Genomic DNA, 18,999 nt, shown 5'->3' on the forward strand with positions numbered 1-18,999 from the left:
GTATACTGAGTGTATATACTGTACTATATACACTATATGTATACTGAGTGTATATACTGTACTATATATACTATATGTATACTGAGTGTATATACTGTACTATATATACTATATGTATACTGAGTGTATATACTGTACTATATATATACTATATGTATACTGAGTGTATATACTGTACTATATATATACTATATGTATACTGAGTGTATATACTGTACTATATATACTATATGTATACTGAGTGTATATACTGTACTATATATATACTATATGTATACTGAGTGTATATACTATACTATATATACTATATGTATACTGAGTGTATATACTGTACTATATATACTATATGTATACTGAGTGTATATACTGTACTATATATATATACTATATGTATACTGAGTGTATATACTGTACTATATATATACTATATGTATACTGAGTGTATATACTGTACTATATATACTATATGTATACTGGGTGTATATACTGTACTATTTATACTATATGTATACTGAGTGTATATACTGTACTATATATATACTATATGTATACTGAGTGTATATACTGTACTATATATATACTATATGTATACTGAGTGTATATACTGTACTATATATATATACTATATGTATACTGAGTGTATATACTGTACTATATATACTATATGTATACTGAGTGTATATACTGTACTATATATACTATATGTATACTAAGTGTATATACTGTACTATATATATATACTATATGTATACTGAGTGTATATACTGTACTATATATATACTATATGTATACTGAGTGTATATACTGTACTATATATACTATATGTATACTGAGTGTATATACTGTACTATATATACTATATGTATACTGAGTGTATATACTGTACTATATATACTATATGTATACTGAGTGTATATACTGTACTATATATATACTATATGTATACTGAGTGTATATACTGTACTATATATATACTATATGTATACTGAGTGTATATACTGTACTATATATACTATATGTATACTAAGTGTATATACTGTACTATATATATATACTATATGTATACTGAGTGTATATACTGTACTATATATACTGTATGTATACTGAGTGTATATACTGTACTATATATATATACTATATGTATACTGAGTGTATATACTGTACTAAATATATACTATATGTATACTGAGTGTATATACTGTACTATATATATACTATATGTATACTGAGTGTATATACTGTACTATATATATACTGTATGTATACTGAGTGTATATACTGTACTATATATACTATATGTATACTGAGTGTATATACTGTACTATATATACTATATGTATACTGAGTGTATATACTGTACTATATATATACTATATGTATACTGAGTGTATATACTGTACTATATATATACTATATGTATACTGAGTGTAAATACTGTACTATATATATACTATATGTATACTGAGTGTATATACTGTACTATATATACTATATGTATACTGAGTGTATATACTGTACTATATATATACTATATGTATACTGAGTGTATATACTGTACTATATATATACTATATGTATACTGAGTGTATATACTGTACTATATATATATATACTTTATGTATACTGAGTGTATATACTGTACTATATATACTATATGTATACTGAGTGTATATACTGTACTATATATATACTATATGTATACTGAGTGTATATACTGTACTATATATATACTATATGTATACTGAGTGTATATACTGTACTATATATATACTATATGTATACTGAGTGTATATACTGTACTATATATACTATATGTATACTGAGTGTATATACTGTACTATATATATACTATATGTATACTGAGTGTATATACTGTACTATATATATACTATATGTATACTGAGTGTATATACTGTACTATATATATATATATATATACTATATGTATACTGAGTGTATATACTGTACTATATATACTATATGTATACTGAGTGTATATACTGTACTATATATATACTATATGTATACTGAGTGTATATACTGTACTATATATACTATATGTATACTGAGTGTATATACTGTACTATATATATACTATATGTATACTGAGTGTATATACTGTACTATATATATACTATATGTATACTGAGTGTATATACTGTACTATATATATACTATATGTATACTGAGTGTATATACTGTACTATATATATACTATATGTATACTGAGTGTATATACTGTACTATATATACTATATGTATACTGAGTGTATATACTGTATTGCAGTTTCCTGAGTACATGGGAAATTTCTGGGTCTATTCGGCTGAGAATATAATATCCCCCTTCAACAATAGATCATCAGCTGTTAATGGACAAACATCTGTCCTAAACACTGTCCATAGGAATCTATCTATCTCATATCTATCTATCTATCTATCTATCTCATATCTATCTCATATCTATCTATCTCATATCTATCTATCTATCTATCTCATATCTAACTATCTCATATCTATCTATCTATCTATCTATCTCATATCTATCTATCTCATATCTATCTATCTATCGCATATCTATCTATCTAATATCTATCTCATATCTATCTATCTCATATCTATCTATCTCATATCTATCTCATATCTATATATCTATCTCATATCTATCTATCTATATCATATCTATCTATCTCATATCTATCTATCTATATCATATCTATCTATCTATCTATCTTATATCTATCTATCTATCTCATATCTATCTATCTATCTCATATCTATCTATCTATCTATCTATCTCTCTCATATCCATCTATCTATCTATCTATGTATCTCATATCTATCTATCTCATATCTATCTATCTCATATCTATCTATCTCATCTCATATCTATCTATTTCATATCTATCTATCTCATCTCATATCTATCTATCTATCTATCTATCTAACTTATATCTATCTATCTCATATCTATCTATCTATCTCATATCTATATATCTATCTATCTCATATCTATCTATCTCATATCTATATCATATCTATCTATCTATCTATCTATCTCATATCTATCTATCTCATATCTATCATCTATCTATATCATATCTATCTATCTATCTCATATCTATCTATCTATCTATCTCATATCTATCTATCTATCTCATATCTATCTATCTATCTATCTATCTATCTCATATCTATCTATCTATCTCATATCTATCTATCTCATATCTATCTATCTCATATCTATCTATCTATCTATCTATCTCATATCTATCTATCTATCTATCTCATATATATCTCATATCTATCTATCTATCTCATATCTATCTATCTCATATCTATCTATCTCATATCTATCTATCTATCTATCTATCTATCTCATATCTATCTATCTATCTATCTATCTATCTATCTATCTATCTCATATCTATCTATCTATCTATCTATCTCATATCTATCTATCTATCTATCTCATATCTATCTATCTATCTATCTATCTCATATCTATCTATCTATCTATCTATCTATCTCATATCTATCTATTTCTCACTTGGTGAGGTCTCTACGTGTGAAGTGCCTGGGATGTTGGTCTGTGGATCTGGTTCCTGTAATAGATCCCCCACACATGCTCCCATCATTTATCTGTGTTGGGGACATTTTAATTCTTTGTTTTTCTTTTTGAAAGATCTGAAAATTGTTCTTGTTTCTATCTAAAGTATTTATGCAAATGAGAAGTGGAGAACAGGATTATCTGCACGTACTGTAGGTCAGGGTGGGAAGGTCTCATTATGTCATCCAGGAATCTTTATGGTTCAGATGAATTTGAGGGTCTGGTCTGGGGTCTGGTCCATTTTATCTGTCTATTTTACAGATTTAGTTTGAGGAGTTAATTTTAGGGGTCTGTTCTGGGGTCTGATTATTTCAGGGGTCTGATTTGGGGTCAGATTCATTGTAGTCTGGTCTGTGGTCCGATGAATTTGATGGGTCTATTCTGGAGTCTGGTGTAAGGTCGGATTATTTTAGGGGTCTGGTGTAAGGTCGGATTATTTTAGGGGTCTGGTGTTAGGTCAGATTATTTTAGGGGTCTGGTGTTAGGTCGGATTATTTTAGGGGTCTGGTGTTAGGTCAGATTATTTTAGGGGTCTGGTGTAAAGTCGGATTATTTTAGGGGTCTGGTGTTAGGTCAGATTATTTTAGGGGTCTGGTGTTAGGTCAGATTATTTTAGGGGTCTGGTGTAAAGTCGGATTATTTTAGGGGTCTGGTGTAAAGTCGGATTATTTTAGGGGTCTGGTGTTAGGTCAGATTATTTTAGGGGTCTGGTGTTAGGTCAGATTATTTTAGGGGTCTGGTGTTAGGTCAGGTTATTTTAGGGGTCTGGTGTAAAGTCGGATTATTTTAGGGGTCTGGTGTTAGGTCAGATTATTTTAGGGGTCTGGTGTAAAGTCGGATTATTTTAGGGGTCTGGTGTTAGGTCAGATTATTTTAGGGGTCTGGTGTTAGGTCAGATTATTTTAGGGGTTTGGTGTTAGGTCAGATTATTTTAGGGGTCTGGTGTTAGGTCAGATTATTTTAGGGGTCTGGTGTTGAATTCATGTAAAGGTTCTGGTTTGGGGTCTGAATTATTTTCAAGAGTGAAAAATGAAAAAATAATAAATCGAGTTTGCAAAATATTAAGAGTCTTTGTGGTCAGACCTTCAGACCTGTTGGTATTTAGACCTTCAGACCTGTTGTTATTTAGATCTTCAGACCTGTTGTTATTTAGACCTTCAGACCTGTTGTTATTTAGACCTTCAGACCTGTTGGTATTTAGACCTTCAGACCTGTTGGTATTTAGACCTTCAGACCTGTTGGTATTTAGACCTTCAGACCTGTTGGTATTTAGACCTTCAAACCTGTTGGTATTTAGACCTTCAGACCTGTTGGTATTTAGACCTTCAGACCTGTTGGTGTATAGACCTTCAGACCTGTTGGTGTATAGACCTTCAGACCTGTTGGTGTATAGACCTTCAGACCTGTTGGTATTTAGACCTTCAGACCTGTTGGTATTTAGACCTTCAGACCTGTTGGTGTATAGACCTTCAGTCCTTTTGGTATTTAGACCTTCAGACCTGTTGGTATTTAGACCTTCAGACCTGTTGGTATTTAGACCTTCAGACCTGTTGGTATTTAGACCTTCAGTCCTGTTGGTATTTAGACCTTCAGACCTGTTAATATTTAGACCTTCGGACCTGTTGGTATTTAGACCTTCAGACCTGTTGGTGTGTAGACCTTCAGATCTGTTGATGGTCAGATTTTAAGACCTGTGTCAGGATCCGGGTACTGTGAGGATACTGGTGGTGGATCCTCTGTGTCAGTGGGGTGATGACGTGGGCCGTACCAGGGGAATGGAGTCTAAGGGGTTACTGGTTTTCACCAGACCCCACCGCAAAGCGGGATGGACTTGCTGAGGCAGGTAACCCCCAGGTCGTTCCACCCGATAGCGACTCAACCCCAACTGACGGCTGAGATAGGCGCGGTACAAGGGATTAGGCAAGAGCAAGGTCGGACGTAGCAGAAGGTCAGGGCAGGCAGCAAGGATCGTAGTCAGGGGCAACGGTAGAAGGTCTGGAACACTGGCTTGGGACATACAAGGAACTCTTTCACTGGCACAATGGCAACAAGATCCGGCGATGCTGGGAAGGGGAAGTGAGGTAATATAGGCTAGGGCACAGGTGTATGCACTAATTGGGCCAGGCGCCAATCAGAGGCGCACTGGCCCTTTAAATCGCAGAGTGCCGGCGCGCGCGCGCCCTAGGGAGCGGGGCCGCGTGCGCCGGGACTGAACTGACGGAGGACAGGTCGGGTAAGAAGACTGGGATGCGAACCGCGAGCGGGCGCGTCCCGCTTCGCGGGTCGCATCCCCGCCAGAGACACTAATGCAGCGCTCCCGGTCAGCGGGTCTGACCGGGGCGCTGCGACAAGGTGAACGCTGCGAGCGTTCCGGGGAGGAGCGGGGACCCGGAGCGCTCGGCGTAACAGTACCCCCCCCCCCCTTCGGTCTCCCCCTCTTTTTGGAACCCGAGAACTTGTGAATGAGCTCCTTGTCGAGGATGTTATCCTCGGTTTCCCAAGACCTCTCCTCAGGTCCACAATTCTCCCAATCTTCGAGAATATTTTTTTTTACCTCTGACTGTCTTAGATGCGAGAATCTCTTTAACAGCGAAGACATCAGAGGAGCCAGAGAATGGAGCTGGAGCGACAACCTTGGGAGAGAAGCGGTTAAGGACAAGCGGTTTGAGAAGAGAAACATGAAAAGCGTTAGGAATACGGAGAGAAGGGGGAAGAAGGAGTTTGTAGGAGACAGGATTGATTTGACTCTTGATTTTAAAGGGTCCAAGATAACGTGGTCCCAGCTTATAGCTGGGGACACGGAAGCGGATATACTTGGAGAGCCACACTTTGTCCCCAGGAGCGAAGACAGGAGGAGTTCTTCTCTTTTTGTCGGCATGCTTCTTCATACGGGATGAGGCCAGTAGGAGGGACTTTTGAGTTTCTTTCCAGATGATGGAGAAGTCCCATGTAACTTCATCAACAGCAGGCAAACCAGAAGGCATGGGAGTAGGGAGGGGGGAAGAGGGTGACGGCCGTACACCACAAAGAACGGGGATTTGGCGGAGGATTCAAAGTCTTTGAAATTGTACGAGAATTCAGCCCAGGGTAGAAGATCGGCCCAATCATCCTGGCGGGAGGAAACAAAATGTCGCAAATAGTCACCAAGAACCTGGTTAACTCTCTCTACTTGCCCATTGGATTGGGGATGATAGGAGGACGAGAAATTTTATTTGATTTTTAATTGATTACAGAGAGCTCTCCAAAATTTCGATACAAATTGAACGCCTCTATCCAAGACGATATGCGTGGGAAGCCCATAAAGGCGAAAAATGTGTACAAAAAATTGCTTGGCCAACTGTGGCGCTGAAGGAAGATCTGGAAGTGGAATAAAATGTACCATCTTGGAGAAACGATCAACTGTAAGCCGAATCGTGACAGTAGATCCGGCCATGGATCCCGCTGAGGTGCCGCTGCCAAGTCTCGCTGACCTACCCACGGTGGTCGCCCAGCAATCGCAGCAAATTGCCCAACAAGGACAGCAGCTGTCGCAGCTGACTGCCACGTTACAGCAACTTCTGCTACTGCTACAGCAGCAACAATCTCCTCCGCCAGCTCCTGCACCTCCTCCGCAGCGAGTGGCCGCTCCTAGCCTCCGCTTGTCCCTGCCGGACAAATTTGATGGGGACTCTAGACTCTGCCGTGGATTTTTGTCTCAATGTTCCCTGCATATGGAGATGTTGTCAGACCTATTTCCTACAGAACGGTCTAAGGTGGCGTTCGTAGTGAGCCTTCTTTCTGGAAAAGCCTTGTCTTGGGCCACACCGCTCTGGGACCGCAATGATCCTGCCACAGCCACAGTCCAGTCCTTCTTCGCTGAAGTCCGTAGTGTCTTCGAGGAACCAGCCCGAGCCTCTTCTGCCGAGACTGCCCTGCTGAACCTGGTCCAGGGTAATTCTTCAGTAGGCGAGTACACCATCCAATTTCATACTATCGCTTCCGAATTATCTTGGAATAACGAGGCTCTCTGCGCGACCTTTAAAAAAGGCCTATCTAGTAACATAAAGGATGTGCTGGCCGCACGAGAGATTCCTGCCAACCTGCAAGAACTTATCCATTTGGCCACCCGCATTGACATGCATTTTTCTGAGAGACACCAGGATCTCCGCCAGGAAAAAGACCTAGATCTCTGGGCACCTCTCCCACAGTATCCTTTGCAATCTACGCCTGTGCCTCCCGCCGAGGAGGCCATGCAAGTGGATCGGTCTCGCCTGACCCAGGAAGAGAGGAATCGCCGTAGGGAAGAAAATCTTTGTCTGTACTGTGCCAGTACCGAACATTTCTTGGTGGATTGCCCTATTCGTCCTCCACGTCTAGGAAACGCACGCACGCACCCAGCTCACGTGGGTGTGGCATCTCTTGGTACGAAGTCTGCTTCTCCACGTCTCACGGTGCCCGTGCGGATTTCTCCTTCTGCAACTCCTCCCTCTCAGCCGTGGCCTGCTTGGACTCTGGTGCCTCTGGGAATTTTATTCTGGATTCTTTGGTGAATAAGTTCTGCATCCCGGTGACCCATCTTGTCAAGCCGCTCTACATTTCCGCGGTCAACGGAGTTAGATTGGATTGCACCGTGCGTTACCGCACAAAATCCCTCTTAATGTGCATTGGACCCCATCACGAAAAGATTGAATTTTTCGTCCTTCCCAACTGCACCTCTGAAGTCCTCCTCGGTCTGCCATGGCTCCAGCTTCATTCTCCCACCCTTGACTGGACCACCGGGGAGATCAAGAATTGGGGCTCTGCTTGCCACAAGAAATGCCTCTCCTCCCCTCCCAGTCCCGTCAGGCAAGCCTCAGTGCCTCCTCCTACACCTCGTCTCCCCTAGGCTTATCAGGACTGTGCCTTGCCTCCTCATGGCCCCCGTCCTGGTGACACCATGCCCCGGGCCAAGCTTCACCCTCTGCCCTCCCTCCCCATTCCCACTCCTGCTGTACTGCCTGCCTTTGAGGAAACCCTACTATCACTCCCGGTGTCCTTGTCCCATGTGAAGCAGTTGCCAGACAAAAAAAGGGGGAGACCTAAGGGGAGGGGGTACTGTTACGCCGAGCGCTCCGGGTCCCTGCTACTCCCCGGAGCGCTTACGGCGTCTCTCTCCCTGCAGCGCCCCAGTCAGACCCGCTGACCGGGAGCGCTGCACTGACATTGCCGGCGGGGATGCGATTCGCATAGCGGGACGCGCCCGCTCGCGAATCGCATCCCAAGTCACTTACCCGTCCCGGTCCCCGGCTGTCATGTGCTGGCGCGCGCGGCTCCGCTCTCTAGGGCGCACGCGTGCCAGCTCCCTGAGACTTAAAGGGCCAGTGCACCAATGATTGGTGCCTGGCCCCATTAGCCTAATTAGCTTCCACCTGCTCCCTGGCTATATCACCCTACTTCCCCTGCACTTCCTTGCTGGATCTTGTTGCCTTGTGCCAGTGAAAGCGTTTAGTGTTGTCCAAAGCCTGTGTTACCTGATCTCCTGCTATCCATATTGACTACGAACCTTGCCGCCTGCCCCGACCTTCTGCTACGTCTGACCTTGCCTCTGCCTAGTCCTTCTGTCCCACGCCTTCTCAGCAGTCAGCGAGGTTGAGCCGTTGCTAGTGGATACGACCTGGTTGCTACCGCCACAGCAAGACCATCCCACTTTGCGGCGGGCTCTGGTGAACACCAGTAGCCTCTTAGAACCGGTCCACCAGCACGGTCCACGCCAATCCCTCGCTGACACAGTGGATCCACAACCTGTAAGCCGAATCGTGATATCAACGACCACCCAGATGACTGTGTTGCCATGGGATAAAGGCAGATCCGTAATAAAATCCATGGCAATTTGAGACCATGGTAGCTCAGGAACAGGTAAAGGATGAAGGAGTCCAGCAGGCTTCTGGCGAGGAGTCTTGTCCCGGGCAAAAACTGTACAGGCTTGAACGAAATCAGCGACATCTGCCTCCAGGGTAGGCCACCAATATAAACGAGAAATGAGTTGGATGGACTTCTTGACGCCAGCATGGCCGGCGAGGTGCGAGGAGTGTCCCCACTTGAGGATCTTGAGGCGCTGGTGTGGGGGGACGAAAGTCTTTCCAGGAGGAGTTTGTCTGATAGAAGCTGGAGCAGAGGAGATCAGGCACTCAGGAGGTACAATGTGTTGCTGGGGGGCTTCCGATTCGGAAGCATCAGAAGAACGTGAAAGTGATGCTTTTGTCAGCAGGACAAAAATGTATCTAGAAGTTAAAACGGGCAAAAAACAACGACCACCTAGCCTGGCGTGGGTTCAGACGTTGGGCTGACTGGAGATACGAGAGATTCTTGTGATCCGTGTAGATGACAATGGGGTGTTTGGAAACATCCAGCAGATGCCTACATTCTTCAAGAGCTAGTTTAATGGCCAGAAGTTCACGGTCACCAATGGAGTAATTTTTTTCCGCCGGAGAGAAGGTTTTAGAAAAGAAACCACAAGTAATGTTATGACCGGTAGAGTTTTTTTTGAAGGAGTACGGCTCCAGCTCCGACCGAGGAGGCGTCCACTTCCAGCAAGAAGGGTTTAGATGGATCAGGTCTGGAGAGTACCGGAGCAGAAGCAAAGGCAGATTTGAGGCGATTGAAGGCCTCATCCGCTTGGGGAGGCCAGGACTTAGGGTTCGCATTCTTCCTGGTTAGGGCCACAATTGGAGCCACAATGGTGGAAAAATGAGGAATAAACTGTCGGTAGTAATTGCCAAATCCTAAGAAGCGTTGGATAGCTCGGAGTCCAGAAGGGCGTGGCCAATCTAAAACGGCAGACAGTTTGTCTGGGTCCATTTAAAGTCCCTGGCCAGAGACTAGGTAACCTAGGAAGGGAAGAGATTGGCATTCAAAGAGACATTTCTCCATCTTGGCATATAGTTGATTTTCACGGAGTCTCTGGAGCACTAGGCGGACATGACGACGGTGTTCCTCAAGACTAGAGGAAAAAATCAAGATGTCGTCCAGGTAAACCACAACACAGGTATATAACAAATCCCGAAATATTTCATTAACGAAATCCTGGAAGACAGCAGGGGCGTTGCAGAGCCCAAAGGGCATAACCAGATATTCAAAATGTCTGTCTCTGGTATTAAATGCGGTTTTCCACTCATCCCCTTTTCTGATGCGAATGACATTATATGCGCCTCTTAAGTCCAATTTAGAGAAGATGTTAGCGCCACGAAGGCGGTCAAAGAGTTCCGAAATAAGAGGCAGAGGATAGCGGTTTTTGATAGTGATTTTATTTAAACCGCGGTAATCAATGCATGGCCGTAAGGTACCGTCTTTTTTTGAGACAAAGAAGAACCCCGCTCCGGCAGGGGATGAGGACTTGTGAATGAATCCCCTCTTTAAATTTTCCTGGATGTAGTCTGACATGGCTTGAGTCTCAGGAGCGGACAGAGGATAGATCCTGCCCCGGGGTGGAGTAGTACCAGGAAGGAGGTCAATCGGGCAGTCGTAAGGCCTGTGAGGTGGCAAAGTCTCTGCTTGTTTTTTGCAAAAAACATCGGCGTAGTCCTGGTAGGCCTTGGGAAGACCTGGTATAGGAGGAGCCACAGGGGTACTGACGGAGCCAGGAGCAGACGTGAGGCATTTTTTAAGGCAAGAAGAACCCCAACTCTTGATCTCCCTGGTGATCCAGTCAAAGGTAGGTGAATGACGTTGGAGCCAAGGCAAGCCGAGGAGAATTTCAGAAGTGCAGCTGGGTAGGACCAGAAATTCAATTTTTTCGTAATGTAGTCCAATACACATTAACAGGGGTTCTGTGTGGTAATGCACAGTACAGTACAATTTTTCTCCATTAACTGAAGCAATGTAGAGTGGTCTGACGAGACTGGTCACTGGGATGTTGAACCTATTAACGAGAGAGGCCAATATAAAATTTCCTGCAGAACCGGAATCCAAGAAGGCCACAGCTGAGAAGGAGGAGTTAGCAGAAGAAGAAATCCGCACAGGCACAGTAAGACGTGGAGAAGCAGAGTTCACCCCTAGAGCTGTCTCACCTTTGTGCGGAATCGGAGTGCGTCTTTCCTGACGCGGAGGACAGATAGGACAATCCTTCAGGAGGTGTTCGGTGCTAGCACAGTACAGGCATAGATTCTCATTGCGGCGGCGAGTCCTCTCTTGTAGGGTCAGGCGGGACCGGTCTACTTGCATAACCTCCACGGCAGAAGGCACAGGAACAGATTGCAGTGGACTTGAGAAGAGAGGAGCCGGGGAGAGAAATCGCCTGGTGCGAACAAAGTCCATATCCTGACGGAGCTCCTGACGTCTTTCGGAAAAATGCATGTCAATGCGGGTGGCCAAATGGATAAGTTCATGCAGGTTAGCAGGAATTTCTCGTGCGGCCAGTACTTCCTTGATGTTGCTGGATAGGCCTTTCTTGAAGGTCGCGCAGAGGGCCTCATTATTCCAGGATAATTCAGAAGCGAGAGTACGAAATTGGATGGCGTATTCGCCCACAGAAGAATTTCCCTGGACAAGGTTCAACAAAGCAGTCTCGGCAGAAGAGGCTCGGGCTGGTTCCTCGAAGACACTACGAACCTCAGCGAAGAAGGACTGGACAGTGGCAGTGACAGGATCATTGCGGTCCCAGAGCAGTGTGGCCCATGACAGGGCCTTCCCAGACAGGAGACTAACCACGAAAGCCACCTTAGACCGTTCTGTGGGAAATTGGTCCGACATCATCTCCAAGTGCAAGGAACATTGAAAGAGAAAACCACGGCATTGTTTAGAGTCCCCATCAAATTTATCCAGCAGAGACAAACGGAGGCTGGAAGCGGCCACTCGCTGCGGAGGAGGTGCAGGAGCTGGCGGAGGAGATGGTTGCTGAAGCTGTGGCAGGAGTTGTTACAGCATAACTGTCAGTTGGGACAGCTGATGTCCTTGTTGCGCTATCTGTTGAGACTGCTGGGCGACCACCGTGGTAAGGTCAGCGACAACGCGCAGCGGGACCTCAGCGGGATCCATGGCCGGATCTACTGTCAGGATCCGGGTACTGTGAGGATACTAGTGGTGGATCCTCAGTGTCAGTGGGGTGATGACGTGGGCCGTACCAGAGGAACGGAGTCTAAGGGGTTACTGGTTTTCACCAGAGCCCGCCGCAAAGCGGGATGGACTTGCTGCGGCATGTAACCCCCTGGTCGTTCCACCCGATGGCGACTCAACCCCAACTGGCGGCTGAGATAGGCGCGGTACAAGGGATTAGGCAAGAGCAAGGTCGGACATAGCAGACGGTCAGGGCAGGCAGCAAGGATCATAGTCAGGGGCAACGGCAGAAGGTCTGGAACACTGGCTTGGGACATACAAGGAATGCTTTCACTGGCACAATGGCAACAAGATACGGCGATGCTGTGAAGGGGAAGTGAGGTAATATAGGCTAGGGCACAGGTGTATGCACTAATTGGGCCAGGCGCCAATCAGAGGCGCACTGTCCCTTTAAATTGCAAAGTGCCGGCGCGCCTTACGGAGCGGGACCGCGCGCGCCGGGACTGAACTGACGGAGGACAGGTCGGGTAAGAAGACTGGGATGCGAACCGCGAGCGGGCGCGTCCCACTTCACGGGTCGCATCCCCACCAGAGACACTAATGCAGCGCTCCCGGTCAGCGGGTCTGACCGGGGGCGCTGCGACAAGGTGAACGCTGCGAGCGCTCCGGGGAGGAGCGGGGACCCGGAGCGCTCGGCGTAACAACCTGTTGGTATTTAGACCTTCAGACCTGTTGGTATTTAGACCTTCGGACCTGTTGGTGGTCAGACCTTTAGACCTGTTGGTATTTAGACCTTCAGACCTGTTGGGGTTCAGACCTTCAGACCTGTTGGTGTTTAGATCTTCAGACCTGTTGGTGTTCAGACCTTCAGACCTGTTGCTGTTCAGACCTTCAGACCTGTTGGTGTTCAGACCTTCAGACCTGTTGTCGTTCAGACCTTCAGACGCATGGGTGTTTAGACCTTCAGACCTGTTGCTGTTCAGACCTTCAGACCTGTTGGAGTATAGACCTTCAGACCTGTTGGTATTTAGACCTTCAGATCTGCTATTATTTAGACCTTCTGACCTGTTGGTATTTAGACCTTCAGACCTGCTATTATTTAGACCTTCTGACCTGTTGGTATTTAGACCTTCTGACCTATTGGTGTATAGACCTTCAGACCTGTTGGTATTTAGACCTTCAGACTTGTTGGTATTTAGACCTTCAGACCTGTTGGAGTATAGACCTTCAGTCCTGTTGGTGTATAGACCTTCAGACCTGTTGGTATTTAGACCTTTAGACCTGTTGGTATTTAGACCTTTAGACCTGTTGGTATTTAGACCTTCAGACCTGTTGGTATTTAGACCTTTAGACCTGTTGGTATTTAGACCTTTAGACCTGTTGGTATTTAGACCTTCAGACCTGTTGGTGTATAGACCTTCAGACCTGTTGGTATTTAGACCTTTAGACCTGTTAGTATTTAGACCTTCAGACCTGTTGGTATTTAGACCTTCAGACCTTTTGGTATTTAGACCTTCAGACCTGTTGGTATTTAGATCTTCAGACCTGTTGGTTTTTAGACCTTCAGACCTGTTGGTGGTCAGACCTGTTGGTGTTCAGACCTTCAGACCTGTTGGTGTTCAGACCTTCAGACCTGTTGGTGTTCAGACCTTCAGACCTGTTGGTGTTCAGACCTTCAGACCTGTTGGTGTTCAGACCTTAAGCCCTGTTGGTGTTTAGAACTTTAGAATTGTTGGTGTTCAGACCTTAAGACCTGTTAGTGTTTAGATCTTCGGACCTGTTGGTGGTCAGACCTTCGGACCTGTTGGTGTGTAGACCTTCAGAGCTGTTGGGATTCAGACTTTCGGACCTGTTGGTATTTAGACCTTCAGACCTGTTGGTGTTCAGACCTTCAGACCTGTTGCTGTTCAGACCTTCAGACCTGTTGGTGTTCAGACCTTCAGACCTGTTGTCGTTCAGACCTTCAGACCTGTTGCTGTTCAGACCTGTTGGTGTTCAGACCTTCAGACCTGTTGGTGTATAGACCTTCAGACCTGTTGGTATTTAGACCTTCAGACCTGTTGTTATTTAGACCTTCAGTCCTGTTGGTATTTAGAACTTCTGACCTGTTGGTGTATAGACCTTCAGACCTGTTGGTATTTAGACATTCAGACCTGTTGTTATTTAGGCCTTCAGACCTGTTGTTATTTAGACCTTCAGACCTGTTGGTATTTAGACATTCAGACCTGTTGTTATTTAGGCCTTCAGACCTGTTGGTATTTAGACCTTCAGACCTGTTGGTGTTCAGACCTTCAGACCTGTTGGTATTTAGACCTTCAGACCTGTTGGTATTTAGACCTTCAGACCTGTTGGTGTTTAGACCTTAAGACCTGTTGGTGGTCAGACCTTCAGACCTGTTAGTGTTTAGACCTTCAGACCTGTTAGTGTTTAGACCTTCAGACCTGTTGGTGTTCAGACCTTAACTGGGCAGTGGAGTCTACAAGATTATCATTTTTTTTTACTTGAAAAGTCCTTTACAGGAATATGAACTTTCCAGGTCACATCCTTTGCTAGAATACATTGGTCTGTGTTGTATAACTTACTAAGAGCAGAGAATGGAAACCACCTTGAAAAAAGCTTCATAGACTTAGGTGGAAAGTACTATACAGGACTGCGCTTAGTTATTCCAGTATGTGGAGGAGATAAGCGCCAGTCACTGCATGTTCCCTGGGTAGTAATAATAACATTACATCAAAGGAGGGGACAGATAACATAATGGCTACAATGTGACACCACCGGGTGCTAGAGAATGAGATTACTGCTACATGTGACATGGAAAACACCTAATTCACTTAGGCCAAAGAACTGTCCGTCCTAAATAGAAAGGGAACATCAGGCTACATTGGAGAAAGAGTCATTGTATCCTGTTCTGTCAAGATGTGGAAGAACATGGAGGCAGCACAGAGAGAAGAAGACCACAGGTCAGAGGTTATATAGACCCTGTGTACAAAGCAATGGAGATCAGAGAGACAAGAGATCAGGCGTCAGAGATACAGAGATCAGAGAAACAAGAACAGAGGTCAGAGATACAGAGATCAGGCATCAGAGATACATAGACCAGAGACCCGGGATCCGAAATACAAAGATCAGAGATACATAGACAAGAGAATAAAGAAAAACAAGAACAGGGCTTAGAGATATCAGAGGCCAGAGATACAGAATCCAAAACTCAAAGAAGAAATAAACAGAGTTCAGAGATATAAGGATTAGAGTTCAGGGATATAGAGACTAGAGATCATACATAAAGTGACCAGAAATATAGAGACCAGAGCACAGAGCTATAGGGGTCAGGGACAAGCGGAGGGGAGATCAGAGCTCAGAGATAAAGAGACAGATAAAGTAATAATAAGAACAGACCAGAAAGATATAGGAGAGCAGAATTTATATATACAGAGACCAGAGATCAGATATATAGAGACCAGAGATCAGATATATAGAGACTAGACATCATATTTATATAGACCAGACATCAGATATATACAGACCAGACATCAGATATATAGAGACCAGACATCAGATATATGGAGACCAGACATCAGATATATAGAGACCAGACATCAGATATATAGAGACCAGAAATCAGATATATAGAGACCAGACATCAGATATATAGAGACCAGAGATCAGATATATAGAGACCAGACATCAGATATATAGAGACCAGACATCAGATATATAGAGACCAGAGATCAGATATATAGAGACCAGAGATCAGATATATAGAGACCAGACATCAGATATATAGAGACCAGAGATCAGATATATAGAGACCAGAGATCAGATATATAGAGACCAGACATCAGATATATAGAGACCAGAGATCAGATATATAGAGACCAGACATCAGATATATAGAGACCAGAGATCAGATATATATAGACCAGAGATCAGATATATTTAGACCAGAGATCAGATATATAGAGACCAGAGATCAGATATATAGAGACCAGACATCAGATATATAGAGACCAGACATCAGATATATAGAGACCAGAGATCAGATATATAGAGACCAGAGATCAGATATATAGAGACCAGACATCAGATATATAGAGACCAGAGATCAGATATATAGAGACCAGAGATCAGATATATAGAGACCAGACATCAGATATATAGAGACCAGAGATCAGATATATAGAGACCAGACATCAGATATATAGAGACCGGAGATCAGATATATAGAGACCAGAGGTCAGATATATAGAGACCAGAGATCAGATATATAGAGACCAGAGATCAGATATATAGAGACCAGAGATCAGATATATAGAGACCAGACATCAGATATATACAGACCAGAGATCAGATATATACAGACCAGAGATCAGATATATAGAGACCAGAGATCAGATATATAGAGACCAGAGATCAGATATATACAGACCAGAGATCAGATATATAGAGACCAGAGATCAGATATATAGAGACCAGACATCAGATATATAGAGACCAGACATCAGATATATAGAGACCAGAGATCAGATATATAGAGACCAGAGATCAGATATATAGAGACCAGACATCAGATATATAGAGACCAGACATCAGATATATAGAGACCAGAGATCAGATATATAGAGACCAGACATCAGATATATAGAGACCAGACATCAGATATATAGAGACCAGAGATCAGATATATAGAGACCAGAGATCAGATATATAGAGACCAGACATCAGATATATATAGAGACCAGAGATCAGATATATAGAGACCAGAGATCAGATATATAGAGACCAGACATCAGATATATAGAGACCAGAGATCAGATATATAGAGACCAGAGATCAGATATATAGAGACCAGAGATCAGATATATAGAGACCAGAGATCAGATATATAGAGACCAGAGATCAGATATATAGAGACCAGAGATCAGATATATAGAGACCAGAGATCAGATATATAGAGACCAGAGATCAGATATATAGAGACCAGAGATCAGATATATAGAGACCAGAGATCAGATATATAGAGACCAGAGATCAGATATATAGAGACCAGAGATCAGATATATAGAGACCAGAGATCAGATATATACAGACCAGAGATCAGATATATAGAGACCAGAGATCAGATATATAGAGACCAGAGATCAGATATATAGAGACCAGAGATCAGATATATAGAGACCAGAGATCAGATATATAGAGACCAGAGATCAGATATATAGAGACCAGAGATCAGATATATAGAGACCAGAGATCAGATATATAGAGACCAGAGATCAGTTATATAGAGACCAAACATCAGATATATAGAGACCAGAGATCAGATATATAGAGACCAGAGATCAGATATATAGAGACCAGAGATCAGATATATAGAGACCAGAGATCAGATATATAGAGACCAGAGATCAGATATATAGAGACCAGAGATCAGATATATACAGACCAGAGATCAGATATATAGAGACCAGAGATCAAATATATAGAGACCAGAGATCAGATATATAGAGACCAGAGATCAGATATATAGAGACCAGAGATCAGATATATACAGACCAGAGATCAGATATATAGAGACCAGAGATCAGATATATAGAGACCAGAGATCAGATATATAGAGACCAGAGATCAGATATATAGAGACCAGAGATCAGATATATAGAGACCAGAGATCAGATATATAGAGACCAGAGATCAGATATATAGAGACCAGAGATCAGTTATATAGAGACCAAACATCAGATATATAGAGACCAGACATTAGATATATAGAGACCAGAGATCAGATATATAGAGACCAGAGATCAGATATATAGAGACCAGACATCAGATATATAGAGACCAGAGATCAGATATATAGAGACCAGAGATCAGATATATAGAGACCAGACATCAGATATATAGAGACCAGAGATCAGATAAATAGAGACCAGACATCAGATATATAGAGACCAGACATCAGATATATAGAGACCAGACATCAGATATATAGAGACCAGAGATCAGATATATAGAGACCAGAGATCAGATATATAGAGACCAGAGATCAGATATATAGAGACCAGAGATCAGATATATAGAGACCAGACATCAGATATATAGAGACCAGAGATCAGATATATAGAGACCAGAGATCAGATATATAGAGACCAGACATCAGATATATAGAGACCAGAGATCAGATATATATAGACCAGAGATCAGATATATTTAGACCAGAGATCAGATATATAGAGACCAGAGATCAGATATATACAGACCAGAGATCAGATATATAGAGACCAGAGATCAGATATATACAGACCAGAGATCAGATATATACAGACCAGAGATCAGATATATACAGACCAGACATCAGATATATAGAGACCAGAGATCAGATATATAGA

General features: G+C 42.7%; 1 protein-coding gene across 3 annotated transcripts in view; it reads left to right on the forward strand.

Moving 5' to 3' along the window:
• The window catches only part of LRRC32 (leucine rich repeat containing 32), a 101,217-nt gene that overhangs the window by 40,705 nt on the left and 41,513 nt on the right, over nucleotides 1–18,999 (forward strand). Inside the window, exon 1 of one of the 3 annotated variants that reach the window (XM_056561166.1) lies at nucleotides 15,452–15,576. The exons of the other annotated variants lie outside the window; for them this stretch is intronic. Coding sequence (XP_056417141.1) covers nucleotides 15,533–15,576 — 44 coding nt within the window. The 5' untranslated portion in view covers nucleotides 15,452–15,532. Of the gene's footprint in view, nucleotides 1–15,451; nucleotides 15,577–18,999 lie in introns of those variants that run through there. 3 annotated transcript variants of the gene reach the window in all.

Source organism: Hyla sarda, chromosome 2, assembly GCF_029499605.1.
Source record: "Hyla sarda isolate aHylSar1 chromosome 2, aHylSar1.hap1, whole genome shotgun sequence".
Classification (NCBI taxonomy): domain Eukaryota; kingdom Metazoa; phylum Chordata; class Amphibia; order Anura; family Hylidae; genus Hyla; species Hyla sarda.